This window comes from Gigantopelta aegis, chromosome 4 (genome assembly GCF_016097555.1).
Source record: "Gigantopelta aegis isolate Gae_Host chromosome 4, Gae_host_genome, whole genome shotgun sequence".
In the NCBI taxonomy this organism is placed as follows: domain Eukaryota; kingdom Metazoa; phylum Mollusca; class Gastropoda; order Neomphalida; family Peltospiridae; genus Gigantopelta; species Gigantopelta aegis.
The window spans coordinates 23,783,842-23,808,187 of NC_054702.1; the positions used below are offsets into that span (position 1 = coordinate 23,783,842).

The window sequence follows — 24,346 nt, forward strand, 5'->3', positions numbered from 1 at the left end:
TAAAAAAAGGGAAAGGGAAAAAAGAACAATAAAAATATTACCAAGTATTTATCATTTTTGAAACCAAGTAAGTAGACCAATCCCAAATTTCGAATAGATCAGAATTCTAAACGTACAGATAACAGTATTTGCTCATCTTTTTTTGAACTCCACCAGCATTCATGATAAATTATTAGATAGTTTCCACATGTTCTGTAGTGAGAAGGAAGGAAAGAAATGTTTCATTTAACGACCTTTTATTTACGGTTATATGGCGTCGGACATATAGTTAAGGACCGCACAGATATTGAAAGAGGAAACCCGCTGTCGCCACTTCATGGGCTACACTTTTCGATTAGCACAAGGGATCTTTTATATGCACCATCCCACAGACAGGATAGTACCTATCACGGCCTTTGTTACACCAGTTGTGGAACACTGGCTGGAACGAGAAATAGTCCCATGAGCCCACCGACGGGAATCGATCCTAGATCGATCGCGCATCAGGCGAGTACTGTACCACTGAGCTATGTACCATCCACTGTGGTGAGAATTAATTACCAGGAGACCTGTTTCTTCGACTAGATGGATTGTTGGTCCGTTGTCGGTTACAAGTTAAGTTCGTAACTTAACTGCGGTAGTTCTGTATTTATAAAGGGAACCTTCCTAATTCTCCATATTCAGTCAAACCTGTCATAGCGGCCACCTGGAAACAGCGGTCACCTGTCGTAAGCGGCCATTTCCCCCAACAAAACGATTTTTAAATTGGATCCCACATCGATAAAATACCCGTATTAAACGGCCACAGTAAATGTTTCCTATTCTATGAAAGGGTTATTTTATAAAACAATGACAAGGTGTAGCAAATAAGCGATTTTCACACCTTCAAGGATATTGGGACCTATATTTAGTCCTGACATCTTTAGTGTATCAGTTAAGACAGTGTGACTTTGGGATGCATCCAATTGCCTCTGGGTAGGTTGGGCTTGATATTTGTAGATTCACATGCTGTGGCTTTACACTGAATGAAGTAGTAATTAAATAATTAAATTGAAAAAGAAGAAGAAAACAAACTTGTGAGAGAAACGGTTAAATTAATGTCGAAAATTTATTTATATTTACTATAGAGCACACATCCATTAATTATCATTTTCAGACGGTAAAAGAAACAAAAATACGTTTTAAAGACTGTACACGAGTATGTGACAACCTGTAGTCAGCGGCCACCTGTTTGACGTGTTCGCTTTTTGGCTACTCATTGTGTGGCCTCTTAAGATAGGTTTGACTGTAAATGTACCATACAAATACTGTTTTTTTACCTTCAAAATTCATTTTACAAAACAGGATATGTATGAACTTATTTTTTTATTATTTGTAAATTGTCATAACCCTAAATTTCTGATCCATGCAATAAAATCTGATTAATCATTGAAACAAAAAGGGGTAGCCTAATTGTAGGTGTTGCAGTGGTTAAGAGAATCGCTGTTTAAAATGTGTTAAAGCAAATGAAATGCAGTTTCCACTTTCAAAAAAATTCAAACCCATAACCACCTAGTAGGGGCACTGTTTTGTTTTCTACGATATATTTTCTTGCTACTGGTATTGAAAACATTTCCGGGAAATTCGGAGGATGTGCCCAAGATAGTCGTGCTTAAACCTTTATTGAATATAAGCAGTGAGCACTGGTTTCTCGTTCCGGGAATTGCAGGGGCAACACACTTGTGTAACACAGATGTAGGCAAGAGTTATCTTTCTTTTACCGTAAATCTAGAGAACTCGTATTAGGACCTACTACTATTAAATTATTAAATACTAATATATCTTTTGTAAGTTTAGTATTAATATTCATTGAATGTGTATATCGTAACGGGTGTTGTTGTTGTTTTGGTTTGTTTTTGTGTTGCCCTTTTTTTCTTTCTTCTTCTTTTGTGTGTGTTGGGGGGAGTCGTTAGGGGCTGAGCCGGTTTATCCTAGTAGCACATATATCACGTGCTACGGTCCCTACACTTCAGTGGGCACCGCGGTCATGTGTACATTTAGTTTCTCGGGAGGGGTGCAAAATATATATCCTGGGAAGGGGCCTACCTTTATTTGTGCTATAGGCCCCGCGGATCCTTAAAGGGACATTCCTGAGTTTTCTGCAGCTTTTAAGATGTTATCGACTAACAGATACCTTTTAACAATTGTAATTACAAATCAAATCTATTTTTCTGCATAAAATATTAGTGGCTGTATATTAAACGTGTTTCTGGTCGTTCTAATATTTGTACTAGGTTAAATTTCATCTTATTTCTTAAAATATTGTTTTTTCGTATGTACGAAATTATTTGAAGACAAAATCCAGTTTGGGCTTCTTACAAATATTAAGACGACCAGAAACACATTGAATATATATACAGACACTGATATTGTAAACAAGAAAATATATTTAATATGTAAGTTTAATCGTAGAAATATTTTATTAGTCGGAAACATCATACAGTGCAGCAAACTAAGGAATGTCCCTTTAAACCGGCTCTGGTTGGGGGTATTTATTATTTATTATTTATTTTCATAATTTGAAAATCCTGCAGGACTGTACTAGAATAATGGAAAATAAAGGAACATTTGTTTGTGACTGGTATTACTCTCCAAGCGGGTATTACAAGAGTAAAACATATGGCATATAGTCTACAATAACATTAAAGGCTAATTATTTGTTGGTAAGCCTAATGTCATAATTATACCAAATCCTGATCACGTTGGCTTCCGGACAAATGAACTCGAAATGGCAATTTGTCATGTTTTGAGGTTTCTTTTAAAGGGAGAGTAAACTCAAATATCAGCCTTATATGTTGGAAATATGCATATCCGGACCACCAACACATACTGACACTTTAACAAATGAAAAACGCATAATTTTAGACTTAATAAAAAAAAATAAAAAAAAAACGTGATTATTCCTTTTAACTGGGGGGGCAGACATTTTTTTTTTTTTTTTTCCGATGCATCCGGTACTCTAGCTTGGAGCGAAGTGACGTCAACTCCGACCAACTCCGGTATGCACAGTGTAAACAAAAGCAGTAATTTACGACAAGATGCTTCTTTTTGATCAACCTGACTCGTAAAACAACATAAATGACGTAATAATATAATAAATTATTTAAATAAATGTATTTCAAGTTGCATTAACGGAACGAAATGGGGTTATAGTACTTTTTTTCTGTTAAATAATCCAAAGGAAAAATGTACATTATTAGGCTTATTGGTATGCTACGCTAGAGCAAAAAACGACAACCCACGATACCCAAGTGATAATTTTCTTTACTTTGGGACTATGTAATTAGTCAGTTCTGTGATTTTAGATGGGAAAGTCTACTTAATCAATAGTTTGACAGAACTATTTACAGTAATAAACCATTGCTATTACCATTTTAACAATACCGGTATTTTTGTGGGGGTTTTTTAAAATGACTTTTGTTTTGTTTCTTTCAAATTCATCATCCACAATATACAACAAACCTTGATAACGCACCTTTGAGCATTTTTATTTCAAAATTTTCCGGTGAGCATGCCCCAGAACCCTTTAAGAGATTGGCTCATATGCTTTAAACAAACTCAAATTGCCCTTTTAGAATTTTGTGGACCCTTTCCCCCCCCCCCCCCACCCACCCTTACAAAATACTGGATCCGCCCTTTGGACAGTAAAGTCGGTGAAGCAATAAACTTCCCAACGACACTGTGCAATCACTGTGGATAGATACTGGGTTCGCACCCTGGTACCAGCTCCCACCCAGGGCATGCTTCAACGGCTGTATGGATAGGGTGTAAGGCCACTACACCGACTTCTCTCTCTCACTAACCACTAACCCATTGTCCTGGACAGACATTCCAGACAGCTGACGTGTGTGTGTGTGTGTGTATGCGTGTGTGTGTGTTTGCGTGCGTGCGTGCGTAGGCGCGCGCGCGTGTGTGTGTGTGTGTGTGTGTGTTTGCGTGCGTGCGTATACACGGCGGTGTGGGTGTGCGTGTGTGTGTGTGTGTGTGTGTGTGTCCAGGACAGCGTGTTTGAACCGTAATTGGCAAAAAGCAGGATAATCAATTCAAACAAATGAATCACTCTGGACTGGAAATGTTACACTGATATTAAAAACCATTACATATCAGTTTTAATTAATGTTAACGGCTTAAAGTTACAATATCGTCTCACCGTGTAACATCAGTAATAGGCCTACATGTATGTACATAATACAAACATAACTACTGCAGTAAACCCGTGTGTTGTCGCTATCAACGTTTATCGTTGACTAAATAGTGACTACTGTTTTATTTAAAAAAAGAAGAAAAAAGTCTCCAAATTTTAAAGTGGGTACAAAGCACAAGACAATAATTAAATTTCCGTTACATTCATTGGCCCATCCGTAGCAACGGGAGTTTGTTAATTTCTCATCAATGAACGTGAAAATTACGTCGTCACACAACGTCATATCCGATGACACCATTTTATATTGATAGTTTGTCTTATTGAGCGTTATTGTTTAGAATATAAACTTTAAAAAATAATTAAAACTAAAATATGAATTTTTAACGTTGTTATTAGTAAGTATGTTTTATATTTATTATAAGGATCGTCTTTTATGTTCATAAATATTATGGGTCTGAACAAACCATAATAATCCGCATATCCGCCGATTCACACATTTTGCGGATGATTTTGTTTGTTTGTTCGTACCCCGATGAACGTAAAAGAAATAACAGACAATACTTAAATGAAGTAACCAAAGCGCCACCAAGGTGAGAAAATCAAAGTAACAGAAAACAAGAGCTGCGGTCTCACGGGCGAATAGATGTCTGATCCAGTGCCCCCTTCCCTTTGTGACCTTTGACCCTCATCACATTTAAGATCGTTCTTGCATTGTACAAGTTTTATAGTCGATTTAAAGGACTAGCTGGTCACTTAAAGAGTATGAGCGACATGGCTAACAAGCCGCGATTACAGACAACCGCAGGTGGGCACAGGTGAATGAACGTACCTCCGCCAGACCCGCGAACTCCGACATTGAGAAGGGCCGTGAGAAAAGAGAGATTTTGATGATCAGTTTAAGGAGAACAATTAGACACGCGAACACATTGTGAGAAATGTATTTTAACTATGTGATCTATTCTAAATGTTTAAATATTAAACATATACTCCCCAGATTTTATTGTTTTAACTGTGTGATCTATTCAGAGTATTTTCTAAATGCAACATTATTGCGATAACTGTGTGATCTACTTCAAATGTTTAAATACTAAACATCTACTTGTTATTGCTGTTAATACAATCAATACGTGCGTATTCTAACGTTGGACTAAAACTGTTTAGGAAACAGGATGAATCAGAAGAGTTTTGTATGCAAGTCCTATCCCCGTTCGGTTGAAGGTAATATATATATATATATATGGCCATTCAGCCAACGTACGGCAAATGTTGAATGGTTGTTATTTTTGGTGTGTGTGTGTGTGTGTGTGTGTGTGTGTTTTGTTTGATTGGGGGGGGGGGGGGGGTGGGGGGGGTTTTTTGGCGTGTGTGTGGGTTTGGGTTTTTGGGGGAGGGGCAGCCCTTTTTGACATAAGGCGCTATTCTAAAAGTAAAATATATCTATTCAAAAGAATTTAAGGGTCAGACGATATTTTCGACATTATTTTCTGAATGTCAATTATATTAGCTAGACCATAAGGTCACGCATGGTATTTTTCCATTTTGACGAAAGTGGGTCTAAGCAACCCATAAATGAATTAAAATCCACTGTCATTGACACTGTCGACTAGTTCTAATGGCGAAAACATGCTTACATTTGCACGTAAATTAGGGCGAAAGCGAAAGGTCTGCTAAGTGCCCATAACTTGCTTTTTCACAAAGCGCTTCATTTGCACGCTTTGCACGTGTATTCCATGTTCCCAATGCTGAATTTCCGTATAATTGGAGCTTGCGTTCGTGTACGGTGCACACTCCAAATTCGACAATGGTACGACGTCAACTGACTATCGAAGATCGAGGAAGGGCTATTGCTTGGCTTCAGGATGGCAATACGCAAAGAAATGTTGCTCTGAGACTTGGTGTCAGTCAGAGTGTCGTTGGCCGACTGTGGCAACGGTACCAAGCAACGAATTCTGTTCGAAATCGTCCACGTTCGGGAAGACCCCGAAGCACTACAAATAGAGAGGACCGCTACATCACCAATATGGCTCTACGTCAACGCACAACCACTGCACGCAGATTACGTGACAATCTGCGGACTGCGACTGGAACTCGAGTGTGATCAAACCATATGCAATCGTCTGAGAGCCAATAATCTACGCTGCCGTCGCCAGGCTGTTCGACTACCACTTCACAGAACGGCCAGACGTCACTGGTGCACGCTTCATCTGCGGTGGCAACGTGTTCAGTGGGGTCGAGTGATGTTCACTGATGAGTCCAGGTTTAGTCTCCAGTTCAACGACGGTCGGGTTCGTGTCTACAGACGTCCTGGGGAGCGCTTCGCTGACGTTAACGTTAGACAACGTCACCGGTTCGGTGGTGGCAGCGTCATGGTGTGGGGCGGCATCTCTATCCACCACAGGACCCCCTTCTATGTGGTGGATGGCAATCTGAATGGAATCCGCTATCTGAATGAGATTATCCGGCCGTTAGTTCTCCCAGGCCTTCAGCAGATTGGCGGCGGGGCAGTTCTGCAGGATGACAATGCCAGACCCCACCGCGCCAGGGTGGTAACGGACTTTCTCAGACAACACGGTATCGCCAGGATGGATTGGCCAGCATATTCGCCTGACTTGGCCCCAATAGAGTAAGGCCTGGGACGAATTAGGCAGAAGAGTTCGGGATAAACATGCCCCTCCGGCCAATCTTCATGATCTGGGTCAACTTCTTATGGCAGAGTGGCAGGCCATTCCCCAAGAGTTCTTCAGACGTCTGATCAACAGCATGAGGCAACGATGTGTCGAGTAATCTTCCCGCCAGGGGTGGATTCACACACTATTAAACGAATGTTCTAATGTGTAAAATCCATGTTTGACAACCTTCAACTTTGACAGCATGTCATGTGACTTTCTTGTATACAGTGACGTTTATTTGTGTTTTTTTGTAAATATGGAACAATAAATAAAAAAATTGGTGTAGTTTACATCATCAATCTAATACACTCTGAAACTTATTTGGTTATAAATTTTTGACCCTTAAATTCTTTTGAGTAGTATATATATGAAAATGAAAATTGTGCCATCAATACACAATTTTATACAATAAACTGCTTTCTCGAATACCTGGGCTTAATCCAGCCAGACCGAGCAGAAAAACGCCCACTATATTGGTTTATGCGCTTCACGGTAAACAAAATGGCCATATCGGGAACCAATAAAATACTTCGCGAACATTAGCAGCCTGAACTTGGGGCTGATATTATTCCTGTTTTGACAGCGATTCATGAATGCATGTTATCACAGCTCTATTTTATTCCAGTGAACTCTAATGGTCTAATTTTGATTTAGTAAACTAGTCAGTTAGTGGCAGTCCTCTTTGAGTGGTGCAGGAAGGATGTATTGTTCAGTAAAGAATCTCCTCGGAAGTGTCCGTCTTTCTATAGACAAGGCACTATTTGACTTGCGTTATGTAGATACAGGGCCTACGTCTTAATCTTGGATAACGGTTTTGTTATTCCGATTTATACACAATTTTACTGTTCTGTTCTCCAATTTGTTTCAGCTACTGGATTACTTACAGTGTCTGCAGTTGTAATGTTTATCCTTTGATTACTCCCATTAGATAGTTTGGCAGTGACCTTGAATTCACATCCCTCTTTGTGCGACATTCCGTCCTGAAATCGTGTTCATGTTTTCATTTTGCGTTTCCATATTCGTTTACTCTGTGACGAATAAAAGTGCAATAGAACATTGGATAACGTCTATGACAACCGCAATGAGAACTACAACCAATAAGAATGAATCCAAAATATATGTCAATGATTCTATAGACCAAAAACAAAAAGGGTTACCATGACAGTAAATCGCAATATGCATTCATCAGATCACATTTTGGACATCAGATTTTGAGATAAGCACCATAAAAATATTTTTAAAATCATATAATTCAAACATGTAGCATAAAACAAAACATATTCAGTGTAACTTCTATTGCATACATACTAACAAGCACTTAAACCAACCTTAAGGTCCAACCTTAAATAATACCACAACCCACTCCAAAAATAGGGCGGGACGTAGCCCAGTGGTAAAGCGTTCGCTTGATGCGCGGTCGGTCTGGGATCGATCCCCGTCGATGGGCCCATTGGGGTATTTCTCGCTCCAGCCAGTGCACCACGACTGGTAATCCAAAGGCCGTGGTATGTGCTATCCTGTCTATGGGATGATGCATATAAAAGATCCCTTGCTGCTAATCGAAAAAGAGTAGTCCATGAAGTGGCGACAGCGGGTTTCCTCCCTCAATATCTGTGTGATCCTTAACCATATGTCCAACGCCATATAACCGTAAATAAAATGTGACGAGTGTGTCGTTAAATAAAGCATTTCCTTCACTCCAAAAATACACCGTATTAAAAGGGTCAGTCCTTTTAAATTAATAAAATAATAAAATTAAAAAAAATCTCAAGTGGAAAAAAGCTCACTTCCCTAGTTGAGGAGGGTGCAGTATTTGGCAGAACCACGTAACAAAATCATAGTATTACAGCATTATAGGTATGGATCGGTTTGGGCCACATTTGTGTATGACGCAGGAACAAAAACTTGGTACAAACTTGATCCAGAGCACCCGAATGATAGACTACTGGGGCGACATGTGGGATGGTGCTATAAAATATCCCTTGCTGCTAATCGAAAAGAGTAGCTCATGAAGTGGCGACAGCGGGTTTCCTCTCTCAATATCTGTGTGGTCCTTAACCATATGTCTCACGCCATATAACCGTAAATAAACTGTGTTGAGTGCGTCGTTAAATAAAACATTTCCTTCCTTCTTTTTGATGTCTCGTCCCATGCGCCTATCATTCCTATTAATTTGTTTCATATTTCCTTCAACATAATAATTGTACAGTGTATTAAACTTGTAGTCGTATAATATTGTAGTATTCAATAAAGCAAGCGATTTTGTTTCTGCAGCCAATTTAAAAATACTTCCAATTTGTCGTCAGTGACATCGTCAAACAACAGACAACGTGAGTGGGTTTGTATTCCGCATAGCTGCACGCGCGACGTCTTCGATGTAAACATCACCTTTTTGTGCAGCCTCCGTTTACACATATTTGTATTTTGGAAGAATCGAAAAGTCAACGGACGTTTACATTTGAAATTACAGCGAACAAAAGATACTTGTTGTCATGTTGATTTTCTTTTCTGATTTCCCACGCGGGGCCGAATCCGACACACTCCGAGTCAACACCTACAACGTGTCCGCTCCTGGTTTGCTTTCTGTTACTCCCTTAAAGAGCCTGTTCCGAGTTTGCTGCCATTGTAAGATATATAACTAATAGAGACTGAGTATGCAACTTTAAAGGAACTTTTAGTAGATTGGGGCTAATAGAGCTTTTCTAAAGTTGCACATTAATTAGGTGTTTTTTGTTGTTGTTGTTTTGTGTGGGGGGGGGGGGGGGGTTGTGGGGTTGTTGGTTTTTTTTTGGGGGGGGGGGGGTGTAGAACATCGGCGTCTGCATATAGACCCACCAAATGTGGTCAATCAAAGCCGTTGTATTTGCTGCCCTGTATTTGAGAAAGTGCATATCTAAAAGATCCTTTGTAGTTATAGAAAAATGTATCGGACTATATGCCAGAATTATTGAATGTTCGACATTCATTAATGGATGATTAAGATATTGATAAATGTGAAACGAATCAATGAATGAACCTTTAACGACACCCCAGCAAAGATATCAATGTGATGCTAAATGTTCGTAGTGGCAGAAACTTCATTACACTTCAAAATATATTTTTTTAATCTCTCTCTCTCTCTCTCTCTCTCTCTCTCTCTCTCTCTCTCTCTCTCTCTCTCTCTCTCTCTCCACAAACTTTACACCATAAACAAAACACAGAGTACAATGTTTTTAATCGATCATATAATATTTTGGAAAAACTGAGTATTTTACTCGCGTGCCGGGTCAGCGAAGTGGTCAGTGATCTACGAAAACGAGGACCAATCGGCAGCGAGTGCGGGACAGCGCGCGACACATTTCGGCGCGTTCTCCACAGGTAAACAGTAATGTGACGTCTCGTGTCTCGGCAAATAATTGCGGTAAGCGAAAACAAAGTTTTCCCACGATCTCTTGTTGCAGGGAAGGAAGAGCTGTCAAAGCAATTACACTTTATGATATTACGCATGCGTAAGCCATCTTCGCGCATCTGCATGTTAAAAATACAGGTATATGTCTTAGCATGTTAGTTTTAAAAAGAAGAAGAAAAAAAAAGACAAAAAAAAGGAAGGAAACAAACAAACAAGAAAAGGCTAAAAAAAGGTTTTTTTAAAAAGTAAAAAAAAAAAAAAGTTAGAACATAAAACCATAAAAAAAATATTTAAAAAAATCCCCAAATCCCAAACAAACGTCAGCCTATTGTTTTTCTTTCTGGTTTTTTCAGATAGAGTATCCATATAAAGCAAAATATTCACGATATTCGCAGTTATACATTAGACAGTTAACATATAACAATTTAATTAACTTTTTTATCATTTAAATTTATAGCCTGATTGTGCGCAATTTTTTAATTATCAGTGAGTCTAAGTAGAAGTACATTAAATAAATAAATAAACGAACGAACGAAAAATAAATAAAATATTTTTAAAATACTTTCTCCCCCTCCCCCCCCCCCCAATTTTTTTTTTTAAATAAATAAATAAAATAAAATAAAATGAAACCCCCACACAATAAAACCCCACAACGGTTTCTTTAACATTCATTTGATTCATATAACGGGTTGTTATTGTTTTTCCTAATATTCACATTTAACGTTAACATTTGTAGATTTAGAAAAGTACTTTTACGATGTATTATAGATGTCATTCATAAAAAATATATATACGTAACATTTTCCCCTTGAATTCAGTTAAAACATATACATGTATATTGCTATATATTTCTAATAGTATGTGCTAGTGTAAAACGTTTTTTTTTCAGTTACATACATACATATATACCAGAGCCGTAGCTAGGATTTTTTGTTTGGGTAGTTAATAGTAAAAACTCCATAAACGGTTAAGAAGAGAATTTTCTATAATTTTTTCCGGGGTGGGGGGGGGGGGGGTGGGGGGTTGAGAGACTCCACCCCCCCCCCCCCCAAGCTAGCTACGGCCTTGCATATATACATACATGTACTATATTTGTATTTGTGTCAGCATCACCAAATAAAATACAAATACCTTTTATGTTAAACTTTAAAAAAAAACTAATATTCAGATTAAAACGCATAACTATCAATACAATATTACGAATAATTGTAAAATTTGTCCCATTACGACCGCACTGTGGTGGTAGGCTCGTGAGAAGCGCGTGCCGCTCAATGACAAGATCCGTTGCGGCAGCCGTTCTCGATAAATATGTGCTGCTTATCGTGTAACGGATTGCAAGCGTTTTCTAATTTCCAGAACAATTCTTTTGTGTAGATCGTGCAGTAACACCGCTGGTCGAGGAAGCGATTTTATAATCTTTAGTTTATCGACATCTGTTTAGAGGTGGTCCTGCGAAGAGATCGTGCAAGGCTCAAAGCTCACCTCGCGTGCAAAGTGCGGGCCCTTTAATTGAGCCTGGGAGCATGCGCATCGAGCTACTCTAAAAATAAAAAGATCTCTCGCTTGTCTTATTCCCACAGTGTGTAGAGATAGTACTATAAAAATATTCATCAACTTTTTTTTCACTTTCCCACCGTGGAAATATAACCGTACATCATGTTTGTTATTCAGTTTGATAATTTCACCTGAGGTGGTTTTATCTTTCAAGGAATACTACATGTGATTAATTCGACAAAAAAGGGAGAAAAAAAAAAAGTTTTCCAACTCTAGGAATGTTGGATAGAAGAGCAGTAGCCGATGTTCGCTGCTATAATTTCATGATTGAAGTCGCATCCTTCAAAATCGAGGAAGACCGCACGAGGCATGGATTAGTTCCTTTAAACTATGCATCCTCTGTCTTTGACTATTCTGTTTGGAATACTTCGAGTTTGCATCGGGGACGGTTACTTTGAGTTGCAGATTTTGTCGCTTCAGAATTCGCGCGGGGAATTGGCGGATGGCACGTGTTGCGACGGTACCCGGGATGCGTCAGGCACGTGTAAAGATAGCTGCGAAACCAAGTTTGAAATCTGTTTGAAGGAGTATCAGTCGTTTGTTAGGGAGACCAGCGCGTGCACTTTTGGAAATATTTCAACTTCAGTTCTCGGTGGAAATTCTTTTAGATATCCACCCGAAAGTTCCCAGACGAGACAGAGATTACCCTTTAACTTCGCTTGGACGGTAAGTTTTGTAAATGGTGTTGTATTTTTATTTTATTGTATTTTAAGTTATATATATAATATATATTTTATATATATATATACATCATATATATATTATATTTTATTTTACTTTATTTTATTTATATATTTTATTTCATTTTATATTTGATTGTTTTTATTTATTTATTTATTTATTTATTTAAACATCTTTTATATATGGTTTACCTTTAATTTTCTTTCTAAATTTATTTTTAATTTTTAAAATAACTTTCATTTATTTTATTTTATTGACGTTTTTGGGAAGGACTGGAATATTATTTGTGAAATTCATTTACAGGAAATTACAGCATTTCATATATATATATATATATAATATACATACATAGGCTACACTAAGATCAGAATAATATCAAGAGGCATATATGTATGGATATATGTATGGATGGATGTATGGATGGATATATGCTTCTTTTAAATATATATGTGTACATATTTGCAGTACCCCTCCCCCTAGGCTGTGTTTAGTTTACATGCTATTTACACGATGGCGGATCATATGTAGGTACACAACGTGTACAAACGAGACGTTATTAACACTGTGTAAATACGAAAATAATAAGTCCTACTTAGTATGAAGGCCAATGTCAGCGGTGCATATCATATGCAATGGATACGCCGCGGAGGTCGACTACTAAGTGACCCTGTTTATGCAATTTACCTGCTGCTGACACGGTCGTACCTGTATGCGTGGGAGATTTCTCACGCTTTCGCCTTTACCGTCGACAAAGGCAAACGCAAATTTGGATCACTCCATTCAAACACTCGAGTGGAGAGTCGCTGATCCGTTATTATGCGACAGATATATAATATACAAGTATATGCATCTTAAAGGGACATACCCTAGTTTCAGCCCATGACAATTAACACTAAGTTTAGTTAATCTACAAACCTGTAACACATTTGGATAAAGTTTACAATTGAGGGAAACCCGAGTCTGTGACTTTGAAATGGTGAAATACCCTCTAAAAATATATTAAAACTCCACTCCATAACTGTTACTTCTCAGACGCACGTGCGTTTTTAAAAATATGATACATGCATTTTGTGATATTAAAAACACCAGGATGACGAAAAACACTTTGATTTATTTCAGTTATCAAAAAACGGCTATAACAGTAAAAATATGTCTTAGTGTTTAAAAACTAGGGTATGTCCCTTTAAGGTATCGACGTTGTGGTATGTCCCTTTAAAGGGACTGTCCTGGGTTTGCTGCCATTGTAACATGTTTACGACCAACAGATCCTTACTGATGATTAAAATTACATATTAAAGATATTTTCCTGTTTTGAATATCAGTATCTGTAGAAACAAGATGATTTTTGTTGTCCTAATATTTGTAGTAGTCCAAACCAGATTTTACTTTCAAATAATATCGTACGTGCGAAAAAATATATATCACGAAGAAAATTAGCAGTGCCTTCCACAAACATTAGGACACGACCGCAGACACATTGAATATACAGACACTGTACTCTAAACAAGAAATCCAGCCAGTGAACCACGACTGGTATATCAAAGGCCATGGTATGTGCTATCCTTTCTGTGGGATGGTGCATATAAAATATCCCTTGCTGCTAATCGAAAAGAGTAGCCCATGAAGTGGCGACAGCGGGTTTCTTCTGTCAATATCTGTGTGGTCCTTAACCATATTTCCGACGCCATATAACCGTAAATAAAATGTGTTGAGTGTTCGTTAAATACATTTCCTTCCATCTAAACAAGAAAATTTATTTAATATGTAATTTTAGTCGTCATAAAGGCTCCGTTTGTCAGAGAAATCTTACAATGGCTGCAATCTCAGGACAGTCCCTTCAATTATTATGCGAAGGATATAATATACTATACAAGTTAACTGGACGTCCTTTAGCGTACAGAGTTTTATACGAGGATAGGGCTAGGGTGTACTTAGTGTTGGAAGCTGCCACTTAGGAAAATTTCACAGTGTGTTTACATTACCACAGTTTGACACCCAATAGCCGATGTATTTTTCGTGCTGGGGTGTCGTTAAGCATTCATTCATTCTTACGAAAATTTCCGACGACAAACGATTGTTAAGAACAGTTTAAACTACAAGGGTGGGGTTTTTTTTCTCTCCTTAATCTGACATGACACTCAAGACCTTTAGTTTGATAATTTTTTAGTAACTCAGTTCACTCGTAACATTACATTTATATATTGGTGATAGAGTTCAAACGCTACAATAAAATTGATTCTCATCGATCCAAAAACAGCTGTTTAGAATAAGTGTTGGGTTTCTACTTTAGCATTTGTATTGGTTATCAAGTTAAAGTTTAAGACTTTAAGGTCATAGTGAAGTTATAATTAGAAATCGTCAAGCTAAATGTTTGTGGCGTCCAAGTTACGAAATTGTGTCTATTTTAGACATTACTAACTGCAATCATTTGGCTGTCAAAACTGACGGTTTTCAACGTAAAATAACTCTTAAAATCCTCCTTTGTGAACATACTTGTGGCAGACAACACTCGAGCTATGTATAAGTATGTGTCTCAAAAAGTTAGTATACGAAGGATGTATACACTTGGGTATTATTAAAGGATTGTATATACTGCATTCCACTGAAAACGCACCAGGCAATTTTCTACTTGTCACTGCTATAGCATGTGCAAAACACACATTAACCCTAACACTTGTATACATTTTTGGTGGTTATTTATTGCCTATCAGAAGACATCCAGTTAAACAAATTCAGTTAAATACATTGTTATTTCTACATATCTTTTTTAGTTTTCACAAAATCAAATCTTGGATTGGTGCGTTTTTAGTGAAGTTCGGTACATTACAGGACCGAAAACCGTTTTAGATACTTGTGCAATTTTCAAAACTTAATGGAAATAATGTTGATGAGTTGATGGAGTTAAGACGTTTAGTTTAATATCTGCGCAAAACTGTGTCTGGAGCAATGATCGTGGACGGGACTGTCCTACCTCTGCTGGGATTGAAAAACATGTTTCTTGGTATCAGGTTTTTTGACGGATTAAAATGACATAATACTTACATTTTCTTAGAATATCAATCGGGGATAATCTTGTTTTCGATGTTGTTCATCACTTAATTTTTGCACTTACCAAAGTTACCCAATAGCTGATGCATTTTTCGTGCACTATTTAACGTTTTAGAATTGTGTGGCGATACTGAACAGAAGGTTCCATGTCAATATAATACGATGATGATAATGAAATGGGTTTCTAATCGTCCTGGTGATCATAGTAGCTCAAACAGCACTGTACTTCCTATGTATTTCTGAATAGGTATGAAGACTAGTTATTGGCTCCAGGTGAAATCCTGTTTGAGCTACGACAAACAGGACCACCAGAAAGAAAGAACTGTTTTATTTAACGACGCACTCAACACATTTTAATTACGGTTATATGGCGTCAGAGATATGGTTAAGGACCACACAGATATTGAGAGAAGAAACCCGCTTTCGCCATTTCATGGGCTACTCTTTTCGATTAGCAGCAAGGGATCATCTTTTATATGCACCATCCCACAGACAGGGTAGTACATACCACGGCCTTTGATATACCAGTAGTGGTGCACTGGCTTAGGACCATCAGAAGACCATGGCATTTGGATATACGGACACTGATACTCCTGAACTGAAAACAAAAAGTATTTCATATTTAATTTTCAGTCGTTGAGAAAGCTCTATAGCCGGAAACATGTTACAGTGGCTGAGAAGTTGTCTCTTGAATTATGCTTTGAATTGTTATCAAATAATCGGGCACTTTTGCGAGAATAATAGTTTCATTCGCGCATGTCTCGTTTTGGATAGAAATGCGTTACCTGAATTTGTTTTTTGGTCAACAGGCTGGTAGGTACTGGGTTCGGATCCCAGTCGAGGCATGGGATTTTTAATCCAGATACCGACTCCAAATCCTGAGTGAATGCTCCACAAGGCTCAATGGGTAGGTGTAAACCACTTGCACCGACCAGTGATCCATAACTGGTTCAACAAAGGCCATGATCTGTGCTATCCTGCCTGTGGGAAGCGCAAATAAAAGATCCCATGCTGCTAATCGGAAAGAGTAGCCCATGAAGTGGCGACAGCGGGTTTCCTCTCAAAATCTGTGTTGTCTTAACCATATGTCTGACGCCATATAACCGTAAATAAAATGTGTTGAGTGCGTCGTTAAATAAAACATTTCTTTCTTTCGTGAACAGATGAAGGTATAGTTGAAAGAAAGGAACATTTATTTATCGACATCTAAACACATTGATTACAAAATTTGGTTGAACTCTGACATTATTGTTCGTCCTGGGGATCTCCATTAGTAGATTCGTTGCACCTTCGTTCTTTCGTTTGTTATTTCATTCGTTTGTTATTTCATTCGTTTGTTAGATCATTCGTTTGTTAGATCATTTGTTCGTATGTTCGTTTATACATGGCTGTCTTTGAACATAACATTCGTAATACTACGCTACTGACAAGTTTATTAAGCAGTGTTTTGATTGGTAGAATGGTAGGTCACCTTGACACGGAATATCGTTAGCTGTGGTCGGATCTGCTTTAGGAACCTCTAAAATGGATTGGACAGTAAGATTTGATTTTAATCTGCCAAAGACTACTTGCTTGATCAACAGCTGAGGAAAGGAATATAATTTTGTTTAACTTTAACGATACACCAGCATATTTTAAAACTTGTATGGATATTTAATTGGTGTCTTAGATGCTAATTTGATAGTCGGTCTGAATGGTTAGGTTAACCCTGCTGCTACTACTAAAAAGCAGCTAGTGATTTGTTATATGCACTTTGTCATAAACAGGACAGTACGTACCTTTGACGCATAAGTTGTTGGGCATGCTTAGTTGAAACAAATCCTACGTGCATGTAAACGATTCCTTATGTTTCCGACTAATAAAATATTTCTACTATTAAATATATTTTCTTGTTTAGAATATCGTGTCTGTATATTCAATGTGTTTCTGGTCATCTTAATATTTGTAAGAAGCCCAAACTGGATTTTGTCTCCAAATAATTTCGTACGTACGAAAAAATATATAATGAAATTTAACCTAGTACAAATATTAGAACAATCAGAAACATGTTTAATATACAGCCACTAATATTTTATACAGAAAAATATATTTGATATGTAATTACAATCGTTAAAAAGTATGTTAGGCGATAACATCTTAAAAATTGCAGCAAACTCAGGAATGTCCCTTTAATGATACCCCAGCACACGGCTGTTTCAGTGTATAAGGTTATTTCGAAGCTTACAGCCAAAATAGCATAAAAATATTTTATATTAATAGGTTGAGTAGATACCCTGTGTGCCCTGTGCACCCTGTGTGTGTATTTTATGTATTCTTTTTTAATAATATCAGTAAAATTTCAAATACTTATAATGCTATGCATGTGTATCGGCATTTTATCTTCGCTTTGGTTACTTTTGAACAAATTGGCATGTTTATAAACAAGGCTATCGAATTCCCGGTCGTATGCTCAAAAACCTCGATCATTTATGAAAACTGAACCATACGATACTTTACTCCGGGTATATCACAGGCCGTGGTATGTGCTGCCCTGTCTGTGGAAAAGTGCATACAGAAGATCACTTGCTACTAATGGAAAAATGTAGTTGGTTTCCTCTGGTCATGTGTCAAAATTACCAAGTGGTTGACATCCAGCCGATGATTACTAAATTAATGTGCTCTAGTGGTGTCGTTAACTTTAACTTTACGGATTACATAATCGTGAAAGACATATGGAATACGAAAAAAAGAAGATATTTGACGTTAAGGAAAGAGTGAAAAACAAGACGGATAAGGAAGATACAGAAGAAAAGAAGAAAAAAAGGGTAAAAAGGAATCCGTAAATTGAAAGGAAGTAAAAATGTGATATAAAATGGTGGACAAAGATTAATAGCGAAAAAGACAAGAATGAGAAAAACTGGTTTGTTTTTTAAAATTCTCTATTGATCATGGGATATTTCATTAGGTATGGAATCCTCCACAGGACGCTGTGGTGTCTAAAGTTGCATGTCTGCACAGGATATTTAAAAGATCTGACGTTCTTTGTCTTTGGACGCTTTGCGCTTCAATCAATGAAGGCGACCGTCAGATGTGAAATCATTCTGATATTGCAGCTTAAACAAACATATTGATTCCCCAGAAAGAGAGTCGACCGGTGTTTTTGACGGACTACATCTAAAAGAGTTTAATTAGCGACGTTTCATCTTGTCAGTGTTTAGTTTAGTTTAGTTATAAAACGTGCAATGATTCAACAGTATCGAACCGTTGGCCTAATCGGTTACCTTTGGGAAAGTATCCTAATATTAAAAAGGAAAAGGTTTTAATTAGAAGAATGAAATGAAATGAGGAATATTTAACGACACCCCAGCACAAAAGAAAATTGGCTGTTGGGTAAAAGGACGAATGTATATGAACGAACGAACGAGAATACAAGCAATCTTGTCAAAACTGTGCATGGTGCTGTGGCCAATATTGAATAGGTGTTTAAAATGATTGAATTTGTATTATTCGTTTCAAATGTTTTCGTCCCAAATGTTTTCTTTTATATACGATGTTTTCTTTTATATACAATACACAAATGAACGTTTTTAATGAATGTTTCTAACAAAGTGCAACACATAGTAAATTAATTAAAGAACCAATAATGCACATCGTAAAATGAAATGTATGGTGAAATGTAAGAAATAGTGTACGTTCTATTCAAACCGACTCGGAACAATACTCATATCATATAGAATGGAAAAAAATATATATATATATGAATAAATAATAATATCACAATTCAGTGTTTCTGAACTTGTTTTAAAACCTTTAGGAGGCACTGTTGATTGTAAGCTGTATTGGTTTACCGCGACGAGGAACAGCACTCGTATGGTTAAAATAATGACAATAACATTGTCCAGGACAGTGGGTTAATTGTTAGTGGTTAGTGAGAGAGAAGAGGGTGTAGTGGTCTTACACACCTACCCATTACGTCGTTAAGACTCGCTCTGGGTGGGAGCCGATACCGGGATGCGAACACTACCTACCAACCTTATGTCCGATGGCTTAACCACGACACTACCGAAGCCGGTGAGAATATATCAATGGTGGTGGGGGGGGGGGGGGGGGGGGGGGGGGAGAGAATAATTTTCAACGAAAATTTTAGTGAGATGTATAACATTAAATTATGACTGCTCAACGTAAATACTTCTGCTTTTGTTCACTCTAATTATGATTGTCGAGTCCTAAAGAGGTCTTTTTTACAACTTAAACGATTCTACTCTCGACATCAGTGTGAACTGGGCCCCGTTCCACGAAGCGATCTTAACACTAAGATCACCTTAGTACATAAGGTAGCTATGCACTTAAGGTGATCTTAGGGCTAAGATCGCTTTGTGGAACGGGGCCCTGGGCAGTTTTCTTACGGTGTTCTTTGTCGCCATGTAATTTTTCTGCCAGGGATACGAGTAAGCAAGCCATATCTGGTCTTATTTTTTGTTCTGGCTGCAATCCTGGAGGAAGTGGGTTGTCTCTTTTCCCTGCCTCATACATTTGGTATATATTTTCATTTCTTTGCTGAATCTAACACGTCCATCATTAAAGCTTTTCAAGCGTCTATTTTCCTTTCGTATATATATATATATATATATATATATATATATATATATATATATATATATATATATATATATATGTCTATGTGCATCTCCATTTGAAATATTTACAAGTGAATAATAATTTTTAAAAACTGCTTTCCATGCTCGGTGCGGATGTAGGACAGAAAGAAACTGATGTATTGTGTGAAAAAAGACTGTTGCATTCATTACACAAACTTACGAGATATTTTCTAAAATTTACGAGAAGTTGAAAATCACAAATAGAAACAAATTGTAGACAATCGAGGAAAGGGGTGTACACAGAGAAAACACAATTGATAAATTCTTTGGATGGTGGTTAACATTTGAATCGTTAATGTTCAGTTGCGAATAACCATAAAATTTAGGAAGCTAGTTAATTTAAACACATTGATAATAATTTAAAAATCACAGTGTGATTAATGACATTGTGTATCTGTTTTTAACTACTGAAACCACTGAGCTTATTGTCTGTATCAGATACTTCGGACTCACGATACATTTATATTTAAAATATTCAATTCTTGTCCAACGTGTGATTTTTTCCACAAGATTTGCACACACAGTATTTTTACAATCAACGGGCAAAACAACCGATGTTTGAAAGGTATATTAAAAGTTTGTTTTTTGTTGTTGTTGTTGTTTTTAATCTGGCATTCTGTATTTCATACCATGTAACCATTTTCCCCCCAAAATGTCCAGAAATTCAATTGCATTGAAAATGTCAGGATTATTAAATTGTCCTGTCTATATTTTACCACCATCTTAAGAAACTATCAATGACGTCACTTATTATATCCTGTGCAGGTTCATTTATACTGACCGACAGACGTACCTTTTCTGTTTCGCATAAACTGCATTTTGAGCTTTTTCGAACACCTGGTGCCTAATTCACAAAGCTCTATTAAAGTGACATACCCTAGTTTTTAAACACTAAAGCATATGTTTTACTATTATAGTCGTGTTTAATAACTGAAATCATACGTTACTTAGATTTTATGGTTTAGATTATTAATTTCCGTACATTCGAAGTGTCTTTGGTCATCCTGATGTTTTTAATATCACAAAAGTAACATCACATCGACGTTGCATTGCACTGCGAGATCACAAAGTTGCCAGAGTTTGGTGAATTAGGCCACAGGGCCCAATTTCACAAAACATCGTACTCCTAGTTTTGCATGTACACGTAAATAATCTACGACTAAACCATAATTTTTATTACTATTGTAGTACAACAAATATAGTTAAAAGTATACGTATTTGATTTTCGTTTGTCCTTAAAATGCTCCATCTTCTGTAATGAAGTAAATTTGTTGGTGAAATAGACGCCAAACACGTGTAAATGTATGTCTGGTATAACTGCTAGTCGCAGACGTAAACTTACAAAGTTTTGTGAAATAGATCACTGGGCCCCGTTCCACGAAGCGATCTTAGCATTAAGATCGCCTTAGTGCATAAGGTAGCTATGCACTTAAGGTAATCTTAGGGTTAAGATCGCTTTGTGGAACGGGGCCCAGGACGACAAAAAAAGTTGTAAGTAGGCCTATTGTCAATTTTGACGATAAAAGAAGTTGTTATGGTTTTAGCGACATATTTTACACTATCTAGTAATTCCCACAGCGTCTTGATACACGAAACTACAATATTACCCAAGGCATATAGCCGCATAATAGAGGTGGCCGTCTGAACAGGTTGAACTGTACAGGACAATTCCATGGTGCACTGCGTTATATGTAGGGCCTCCAGGAGTCCAAAATATTGGGACTCGAGTACTTAAGGGTCAAACTCGACCCGGACCCAAGTACACGACACTGGATAATAATAAAACTATGGAATAAAGTAAACTTGCATTATGCATCTTAATTCCAGCGCTGAATATGGATGCCAAATCATGCCATTGATACAATGGCCCATTATGTTGCATTCCACACTGCCACATTTGGCTTTTCTTTTCCCTCCATGTCTCATATCCCTATAGCAAACATAATATGGCAGAAAGAAAGAAATGTTTTATTTAACGACGCACTCAACACATCTTATTTACGGTTATATGGCGTCAGACAGATTTTGAGAGGAAACCCGCTGTCGCCACTTCATGGGCTACTCTTTCTGATTTACAGCAAGGGATCTTTTATTTGCGCTTCCCACAGGCAGGATAGCACAAACCATGGCCTTTGTTGAACCAGTTATGGATCACTGGTCGGTGCAAGTGGTTTACACCTACCCATTGAGCCTTGCGGAGCACTCACTCAGGGTTTGGAGTCGGTATCTGGATTAAAAATCCCATGCCTCGACTGGGATCCGAACCCAGTACCTACCAGCCTGTTGACCGATGGCCTAACCACGACGCCACCGAGGCCGGTAAATATGGCAGAATGACGTAAATAAATATAATTAAATGAGAATGCTCTTCTTTGCACGGGTACTCGTGTACTCGTGGAGACCCTAGTTATATGTTAGCCTTTTTTCTTTTCTTTTTAAACTTAAATTTTTTATTTTTAGTCACTATTATTTCCAAGCAGTTCCTGCTTTTAGGTTCGTATCAGATGGCCATAAGCTATTTATTGCTGCACTAAAATTCATCAAACTACCATATAAGTGGTCTTTGGCGACCATTTAATTGACCGTATCTGGCACTACAAAAAATTGACATTTTAGAACGTCAGTCACGGTCAATTAAACAGCTTTTAACGTTTAACGCCTGGTGTGCGTGTGTTTTACGTCACCATTCAGTAGCGTATGGTCAGCAGAGTCGAATCAAGAAACAGCAAGAAATGCGTGCATACAATAGTACCCAAAATACAGCTACAGTCAAATCTTCTCTCTAGCGGCCACCTTTATTAAGCAGCCACCTATCGTAAGCGGCCACATTACCGTTCTCTCAAGTCACCTTAACAGTACAAACTGATTTGTATCAAGCAGTCACCTGTCTTAAGAAACCATTTTTTGATAATGACAGATGCTCAAGTGGCGGACCCAGGAAATATGTTGCTATGGATGGGGTGGGGTCACGGCAACCCCTGCAATTAAGAAATGCCCACGGCAAAAACATATCATTGATAAACACACAGAATATAGTCTTAAGACAAAAAAGTGCCGTGTGCAATCGCTGGGGATTGTGTGTGTGTGTGTGGGGGGGGGGGGGGGGTGACTAGACTAACGAGAAATAGGCACATTGACTAACTCGTCAAAATGGCGTCCCAATGGGGTGAATTAGAAAAAGTGGCACTTGTATATTGTTAGGAGAGCGAGTCCTCTGGCAATCCGTCCCCCTGATCCGCCTCTAATAACTTTAGTTGTAGGTTTTACGGGCGGATCTTAGCTCAGTCGGTTGAGCGCTCGCTTGAGGTGCTTGCGTCGCAGGATCGAACTGATTAGGTTTTTTCTCGTTCCAACCAGTGCACCATAACTGGTTAAAGGCCGTGGTATGTGCTTTCCTGTGTGTTGGAAAATGTATATAAATGACCCCTTGCTGCATTAAGAAACTGTAGCGGGTTTCCTCTATTGACTACGAGTCGTACGAGAATTACCAAATGTTTGACATCCAATAGCTGATGATTAATATATCAGTGTGCTCTAGTGGTGTCGTTAAACATAACAAACTTTATTTTAAAGTTAAAAAAAAAAACCTGGCTCAAAATGCAGTCCGTCAGTCACTGTGGAATTGCCGTATAAACGTGTGTTGAATCTTCCCTATGCAATACACGCTTCTCTCGCTAGCCGAGCAGCAGAACCGCCAGGTGGATAGCAGATAGCTGGCGCAACCTTTGTCGACGTTTATGCAAGAGATAAAGTTCAAGGTAGGAAAGTGATGAACTACTAGTACCGTACGTGTACCGCGCCAGAGCCAAAATCACTCGTCCCAGCCCCGGTCGCCGTGTACCTGCTAGTACGTAGAGCGATGCGATCTCGCCAGCAGTTCCCAGGACTATCGGGTTTCAGTTTTATTTTCAATCATAATGTAGCGCAATACAATTTCGTGCACCTTCATTTGTTTTCGCCAGGTGCCGAAGACTATTTGTGTCTGCGGCGCGCGTTGGCAGCGTGCTCGTGAAAAGCACGTGTTTAGCATATATCTCGTCATGCCAGGGGCCGGTTCTTTCGTGTGTCAGACAAGGTCTGGTGAGCATTTCAATTGCACAGACGCACGGACGCAAATGCACGCCAACAGGTACATGGGAAAATACGCCAAATGTTTAATAGGGTTAGAAAAAAAACAACTGCGTTTAGTCCAAAACTTAGTAGCCTT

The 24,346-nt window shown here is 38.0% G+C and overlaps 1 protein-coding gene across 1 annotated transcript in view; it reads left to right on the forward strand.

Annotated features, from left to right (window-relative positions):
• Positions 1–11,800: 11,800 nt before the first annotated feature.
• The window catches only part of LOC121370195 (protein jagged-1-like), a 128,879-nt gene continuing 116,333 nt past the window's right edge, over positions 11,801–24,346 (forward strand). The window contains exon 1 of the mRNA XM_041495311.1: positions 11,801–12,439. Within this exon, the coding sequence (XP_041351245.1) occupies positions 12,104–12,439 (336 nt within the window). The 5' untranslated portion in view covers positions 11,801–12,103. The remainder of the gene's footprint in view (positions 12,440–24,346) is intronic.